The 8,445-nt window shown below is 40.3% G+C and overlaps 1 protein-coding gene across 1 annotated transcript; it reads right to left on the bottom strand.

Annotated features, from left to right (window-relative positions):
- Positions 1 to 2,137: 2,137 nt before the first annotated feature.
- On the bottom strand, positions 2,138 to 7,385 carry LOC148019363 (pentatricopeptide repeat-containing protein At5g39350-like). The gene has a single exon (XM_087661008.1). It carries the CDS (start codon positions 6,981 to 6,983, stop codon positions 4,212 to 4,214), a length of 2,772 nt encoding a protein of 923 aa, XP_087517134.1. The 5' UTR covers positions 6,984 to 7,385; the 3' UTR covers positions 2,138 to 4,211.
- Between the last annotated feature and the right edge of the window lie 1,060 nt (positions 7,386 to 8,445).

Genomic DNA, 8,445 nt, shown 5'->3' with positions numbered 1-8,445 from the left:
GCGTTTAAACATATAAGACTTATTTCTATGATAATGATAATTGTTAATAGAATTAAAGACTACTTTAAATAAGAATAGTGTCTATCGATTTGGCCATGGAAAGACTTTTGTAATCATAAACTATCCTAGACGACATACTAAATATAGATTATTACTTAGAAATTGATTTCCTATTTCTTGGGTGACAAAACAGATAAATACTGAAGTATAGAAAATGGTTCATTTAGTAAACTTAGAAAAAAATGTCATAGAAAAATGAGGTAATTAGAAAAAAAAAATTGGTTACCATACTTTTAAAAATTAGAAAATTGACAAAACAAATCCAGCAAAGTCTTCCCATAGAAAATTCAATAGCCGTAAAAAGGAATAAGAGGGAATGAAAATCCTTAGAAATCATTGGTTGTCAAAATCAAAGTCATTGAAAATCCTTTTCGATAAAGTTATAACCGGCATTATAAATTACTGTTTTAGTAGCATTAATTGCTCAAGAAATATTGACTACAAAGGATTGGATGGTTGATGGTTTGTGATTTTTTAAACCTAGATGTGATTGTAATTTTTTCACTAATGGAAGCAAATATTCTTGCCCAGATTCAAGGTGATTTTAGTGGTTGAATTTTCCCTAGGGTCAACTGCTAGAGCTCGAACAAGTTGGATATATTTTTTTGTTTGCCTAGAGCATCGAGTGCCTAGGACAATGCACGATCTAATACGAAAGGTTGCCTCCTATGGCGACTCATAACCAGGAGAGGGACTCTAGTCAAAACTTATTCCTAGAAAATGTAGTTGATCCTAAGACGGATAAGAAATCCATACTGTTATCAATGTAGTTTTGCATTGAAGCCTGGAGATGCATGCTGGAAACATTTCTCTCATTTTTTAGAGCGGACGCACCTCTGGTTTTGAGGGTGGAACTAAAAATATATAAATATGATTTTATCCAATGTTTTGAAATGACTGGTTTCACTATTTTTGTGTCGTAAATTAATGAGGACGTGAAATGAGTATGCTAAAAGGGTAATTAATGAAGTTATTTTTATGTGTTCAATAGAATGGTAGTATGCTCTATTTAGATAACTTTAAAAAAACATCATTTAAAGAGAAGCACGCGAGTGACCTTTCTCGACGAAAGGCGTGCCGCTAAGCGCACACCGTGTAAAAAAATCTAGAGTGTGGCTTCCTTTTAGATTTAGAGAGCCAATGCCACTCTAGGCATTAGTGTTAGTGTCCATGGTTTAAAATATTAGATTTTTTTTTTACAAGTTTTTAGTCAATTTTCGATATTGTAGATATTATCTCTTGTAAAATCCATAAAACTATAGACAACTTCTAGATTAGGATGACATGTAAAAGAAAGCATGTAGCTTTCAGTCAATTTGAGATGATTTTATGTAAAAAGAGAGATTGGCGAAATCACATGATACGCGATCGCTGTTTTCAAGCAGTGAACAACACTCCGAAGTGGGAGATGGAGTGATATGGCTGAATTTTGGCCAAGTGTCCTGGTATTTAACCACCCTTTTGGAGCTTATGGAGGCATCAGATTGGCGATCTGAGCACCATAGATAAAGGTATTATTTTGTACTTATTTTTGTCTATTAGAGTTATATATTCTCATAATACTGAAAGAAAATGATAGGCTTCATCTCTGTTAGTATTCTTCTACTTTTCTTTTTTCTTTTTTGGTATTCTTCTGTCTTCAATTTCTTCGAACCCTTTCTCTTCCATCTACTCATCTTCCTAAATCTACCTTCACCATACTATCTCTTATGTTCAAGAACTTGGCTTGAAACCTTCAACCCTTCTCTTATCTCTACCATCTCTGGAGTCTAAGCTCTTGAACCCCCATACATTCTTCTCTTGCCAAACCCCTGTGGTGACCTTCAACCCTACACGCTACGACATTGGTGAACCTGAGGTGAATGTCAGTGTAAGAGAACTCCAAGATGGGGGATTCTTTAGGAGATAATCTACAACAATTGGTACACATACTACAACAGACTCAGCAACAATAAATCCAAATGTTGCAACAACAACAACAAAGGCAAGATGAAGAGAAGATTGATTCCATAGCTATCAAGGCCCTAAAAGAAGTTGGGCATGAATCAAAACAATTTAATGGTCAAAATGTCTCTGTTTTCATTAGTTTGTATGTTGAGAAAATGCTTTTCTTTGGTGTACCGCAACATGCATGGAACCGTTATTTTGCCAACCTAGCCATGCATGGTCTTCAAGAAAGAATCCATGGTCTTTTCCAACAAGATGCGGATTGGGCTGCATTCAAAAAAACCCTATGCAAAGAATTCTTCTTAGAAGACTTTGGCGTTATGACGAAGAAAAGTTTCACTGAATGGGTTGAAAACCCAACAAAGGTTTAGCTGCAACAGCTCTATATCATGAGTTTGAAAGTAAATTTAGACAACTTGATGCTGAAGACCAACAAAGTATGGAAGGTCTGAAGATTGAATTATTACTTAAGGCTGTAGATCCCATTCTACAAGAGAAGCTTCCTAATCGCTTAGAAGATGCTACCTCCGAATCAAGAGTCAAGACTACATGGAAAAATGTTACTGATGCAGTTAACATGATTTCTCGAAGAGAGCGAATGCGTGGGCTCTACGTCAACTTCAACAACTCCATTGATAGAGCTTTTGCACCTTTAAAATCCCCTATTCCTTTGACTAATCAACCAACTCTTTCTTCTTCAAAGACTAAAAATGTAACCTTTTCTCCTTCACGAACAACAAAACCTGCATAGAATCAACAACTTTGCTCCTTTCCTGTGCTGCCCTCCCATTCTCTCAAAAGCTGAAAACGCAACCTTTTGTAGTGCTGAAATCTCTTCAGGTCTGCCCAAGATCAATCAGTCCTTCAACACTGCTCTAATACCATGTCAGAGTGCAGCAAATGCAGAAGCATGTGACTGGACTGAAAGAACGAAAGGAGCAGGGAGAGAAGGGAGAGAGAGAAAGAGACAGTAGAACACAGAAATCTGCAGTGAACAAATGCTGAATAAGAAGAGCAGATATGTACAACCAGCTGTTGGATGTATCCACTAGATATCTCTCAACCTACAGCACACAATCTGAATAATGTGTGACCCCCAGGCTGAAATGCCTAAATAGGCAGAAAATAAATAATTAAATATGTCCGGTCAGCCAGTAAAAAACTGGCCAACAGCTGCAGATCAGGCTGACTGCATACGAATAATAAAATAAACACAATCTGCGGCATCTTAAATGCTGCCCTGCCATGTGGCACACTGCCCAATCTAACCGCCGTGTCCGGCACTGCCTGACCTGCCCAGGATGCTGCGCAAACTGATGGCAACAGCTGCAAACTGTCTATCCTGCTCAGGAAATGCATAAATCTGCCCTAAACTGACTGTACACTGCCTGTGCCTGTCCAGGGGCTGACAAAATTCTAACAGTCTATAATAATGCTATGCTTGGATATCCCGCCGAATTTCATAATGACAATGGAGTGATCAGAAAGATAGGGACATTGTTAAGATCTCTGACACTATTCTGTGGCTGTGTAAGTAAGATTGCATTGTTAAGATCTCTGACACTATTCTGTGGCTGTGTAAGTAAGGTTGTTTCAGATGATGTAAGGTTGTTTCAGATAATCATACAATACGAGCATTATATTTCTCTATACAGACAAGCCATCACACTTACCTTAAAGGATGAATGCTTCAAAAGACTCTTGGCTTGAAACCTTTATTCCACAAACAGGAAAGTTTAGTCAAGTGATAACCTTATATATCTGGCCTTTATGTAAGGGAATGTTCAATCTTCCTGGGAAGGGGTCTTTCATCCCTGTTATCTGCCTTGCTTTGTTTATCTGGCGCAGGTTGTACGCATACATCAAGGATCTGTATTGAGCAAGAAGCGAAAGGTTTTGTCTACATGTGATGTGGACTTTTTTGTTCCAACCATGCCATCAAAGCCCCTGCACTTCCATGTTTTTTAAGTAATTTAATCAGCGGCACTTTATTTTGCACCAAAAAATATAGAGCAAAAAAGCCATGGGCTGACTGTGTTTGTCAGCAAACTGGCATGGTGTCCCATTCAAGGTTTCTGTGCCCTAGATTGTGTAGCACAGCTGTAGCAATGCTGGATGACATCATAGAGGAGCAACTGTCCGCCCATTCCATAATATTGGCTATAGCATATAAATCTGGCATCATCATATATGATGTAGCATCATTACATGAGAAGAGAACAGGAATCTTCTGCATTGATTGCACGGTCTACATCACCATGTATTTTGCAAGCATTTACCATGCTTGCCCATGCCGCAGGGTTCCCTTCAAACTGCATCTCTGTTGCAAGTTTCTGTGCATCATCCAAAAGCCCTGCTCGACCAAGAAGATCAATCATGCACACATAATGCTCTACTGTGTGAGGTATGCCATAGTCATTCAACATTGAAAGGAAATATCGCTTCCCATCATGGACCCTTCCTGTATGACTGCAGGCAGTCAGCAATGAGGTGAAAGTAATGCTATTTGGGCTGACACCTTCACGCTGCATCTGCTGGAAATACTCAAAGACTTTACTTGCATAGCCATTCTGGGCACATGCTGTTAAGATAGCATTCCAACACATGATGTCATGCTCATGCAAGTTTTCAAACACACTAATCGCATCAACAATACTCCCACACTTGCCATACATAAAAAGAAGAGCCGTAGCAATGGTTAGCTCTTGCTCACGTCCTCTGACAGTGATGTAAGCATGTAGCTCTCTTCCATCTTTCAAGGCTACCGTGTTGGTGCAGGCATCAAGAACACAAATGAATGCTACATTATCCAAGCTAATGTTTTCGTGCTGCATGCGATGGAATAGAGATAAAGCTGCATCGCCCTGTTTGTTCTGAGAATAAGCTGCAATCATAGACGTCCAGGACACTAGATTTTGCTGAAGCATAGAATCAAACACAATCTTTGCTTCAACTACAGCCTCACACTTCCCATACATAACTATGAGAGCGTTTCCAATCATAGCATCTTGATCATAACCTCTTTGTACAATGTCATCATGTAATATTAACCCAGATGCCAAGTTGCTGCAGGCATCTAGAAGTACAAGAAAAGAGACCTTATTAGGCATAATCCCATCACACTGCATCTGATTGTACAAGTCTAAAGACTCCTGGTTATGATCAAGTTGACCTGATATGAAGGTGTTCCATGATACAACATCTCGTTCCCCCATGCGATCAAACAACCTTTTTGCATCATCTACATTCCTGCACTTGCCATACATGTTTAATAACATGTTGCTAACCATGATGTCTTCTTCATAGGCACATTCAACAATATGAGCATGCATTTTCCACCCACTCTCAAGAGTTTCCAAGGTGTTGCACAACTCCAAAGCGGAAATAAATGTACCCTTGTCTAGTTCAAAATTACTACAGAGCATTTGATTAAATAGTTCAAGTCCTTCCTTCACGCACCCATTCTCCGCAAACACTTTAATCATAACATTCCAGGATACTGGATCTTGCCACAGAATATCTTGGAAAACACATTTGGCATCATGCACACTTCCACAATTGCCAAAGGTAAGAATCGAGGCAGTCCCAAGCCTAAACTCTTGCTCACATGTATTTTCAACCATCAAGCAATAAATCCTGTAAGCTTCATTGAGACCACCCAAGCTGCCACATGCCTCAAGGGCATATAAATAGCTGACATTATTTGGCATGACGGATTTCACAAGCATTTTGTAGAAAAGGACAAGAGCTTCATTGTGACACCCCATTTCAACAAAGGCAGCAATCATTGTATTCCAACAGATAACATCCTTGTGGTTTAGTTTAGCAAACACATAATTGGCACTTCCAAGGGCCCCACATGCACTATACATTTTTATTAAAGTGGAACCCAAAATAGTGTCTTGGTCAAAGCCACCTATCAGCATAGCAAAATGGATATCATAACCTAACTGGAGAGCAGCCAGACCACTACATGCACAAAGTGCATGCATATACGTAATCTCATTAGGCACGATCTTATCAAGCTCCATGACAGCAAACAACTGCAATGCCTCTTGGTGATAAGCATTCTCTACACATGCTGAGATCATGGATGTCCAGGTAACCACATTCCTATGCGGCATCCTATGAAACAATAGGACGGCCTCATTTAAGTACGAGCCGTTGGCATACATATTGATGAGAGCAGTGGCCACAACGATATCAAGTTCAAAGCCAGTATCAACAATTGTCACATGGATCTTCTGCCCCTTTAGAATGTCCCCCATACTGGCACATGCCTCCACTGCACAAATATATGTCACTTTGTTTGGTACAATGGTTTCTGTTTGCATCTCATGGTACAGATCCAAAGCTCCACTGATGTCGCCCTTCCGCGTGTATGCTGCTATCATGGCATTCCACGAGACAACATTCGGATGGGGCATTTGGCGAAACACTATCGATGCTTTATCATGCATGTCATTTTGGATGTGTGCAGTAAGCAGCACATTCCACGAATACAAATCGCGAAAACTTATCTTATCAAACACAGCTTGAGCATGATCAAGAGCCTCGAATCTCGCATACATCTGAACCAATTGATTGCCAATGCATGCAATGCGATCGAAGCCACAGGCACTGATGTGCGTATGGATGCGCTGGCATTCGGTCAAGGTGCGGCATTGCTGCACAAGATTCGAGAGGGTGTTAAAGCTCGGGAGGCAGGCTGCAGAAGAGTGACGAAAGTGAAGGTCCCTGTAATGGTCTGCTGGGGGCAGCCATTGGGCATCATCATCTCCTGCAAGATGCTGCGAGGTCGAAGGTGAGGGAAGGGTGGGGTTCCGATCCGCTGCCACGGAGGGGGGTCTGCAGAGCAAATGATGGCTGTGTGAGGACCTCTGATTGCAGAGCAATCGATGGCCATGTGAGCATCCCTGATCGCTGGAGAGGAAAGAGAAGGGGGAACAGGGGTTGCAGGAGAGCCAGACAGCCATTGGACCGATCTATTTGTTGTCTTCATAGCTGCTGTGTAATCAGAGTTCTGCCGACATCAATGCCCGCTGATTGTTGATGATGCAGCCTTCGTGACACTATTGTCTGCTCTCATTGTTCGCATGACACTCGATGCTTCACATACATGCAGCAATACTAATCTTCGTTATGAACGAACTAAATATCTGTCAGCGTTCCAACAATACTAATCTTCGTGCAAGGCTAGAGCCTAGCATTGGGTTTTCCTCAAATGTTTCTCCTTCGTGCAACAATACTATCTTCATTGATGTACCGGCCTCCAGCTTCAACATGCCCAAGAATGAGCCCATAGCCATGAAGTTTATGAACCGTGACTAATTTAAAGAAAACAATAAAACATAAAGACCACCCAAACAAGACGACACCATCCCCATCAGCATCAGCACGCTCGACTGGTTCCAACATGTTCAACAAACTGAAAAGCATGGGCATCAAATAGGTGAGAATGACAATGCAAATGGAGATGAGGGTCAAAAATGGGACAAGCACCTAAAACAACCCACCAAAATGCACATAAATGAACTCCCATTGTGATAGCATAGAGCACTAAAGCATGTTGTGTGTCGCAGGTGAAAAGCAAGCGGTGGAGGTTCAAACGACCCTGTCCTTAGGATGAGTAGACTCAATTAGTTGAGTGGCTTTCTATATTACTATTAGGACTAAGTAAATCGATTGCGACTTTTTATGTAGTATGATAGAACCCAGAACGACATTGTTTTAGGGAATGATGTGGCAGAGTATTTGTCCTTGAGGCCATGGAAGAAACCACCACTTTCTATAAACCAAGTGAGGTGTTGGTCACTCTCATCCTTGAGAGGCTATAAAGTAATCTGTCTAGGAGGGGTGTTAGATCATTACCTCTAAGAAGACCTTAGATGTTTAGGGACCCTTAGGTTTGATCCTTCTAGGTTAAGGCTTTGACATTTCATTGCAAGATAAACTTAAAGACTATCTCACCAACTAAGTCGGTGCAACATATGGGGCTTGGATAGTGCTACTCATCATGCAAAGGTTTATGAGCAACTACTAAAGGCTACCTCCTCTAGTCTAGCTAGAGGCAGGTACATCACATTAAAGCATGAGATTTTGAGTGTGTAAGTTTATGAGATCATACATGTTTTGTTCTTATTTTATTCATTAATTTGTTAAAATAAAAGAATCTTCATTTACATTATTTGATAAAACTTATGACATGACATTTCCAAGAGGGTTTGATTGTGAAGTGAAGGTGAGTAGACATCTTTTGAAGGATTTAATTCAGAAGAAGTGAGGGCTTGATTGAGAAGTGAATGTGAGCAAACTCCCTATGAAGGAAGGGATTAAATCAAGTCTTAAGCTTGAGAGAATAGTGTTTGATGAGTCTAAGACAAGTTAGAATACCCCTATTTTTGTCAAGATGAAAGCATTTCCATTATTTTAAGGGGA

The sequence above is a fragment of the Lygodium microphyllum genome, chromosome 20 (genome assembly GCF_053477565.2).
Source record: "Lygodium microphyllum isolate KBCC chromosome 20, Lygodium_microphyllum_v1.1.10, whole genome shotgun sequence".
Classification (NCBI taxonomy): domain Eukaryota; kingdom Viridiplantae; phylum Streptophyta; class Polypodiopsida; order Schizaeales; family Lygodiaceae; genus Lygodium; species Lygodium microphyllum.
Note: the sequence above shows the minus strand (reverse complement) of the source record. Positions and strands in the feature narration are given on the sequence as shown.

What these genes read in the sequence shown, in the direction of transcription:
- LOC148019363 (XM_087661008.1), bottom strand. Translation starts at nt 6,983, where the DNA reads ATGGCTGTCTGGCTCTCCTGCAACCCCTGTTCCCCCTTCTCTTTCCTC.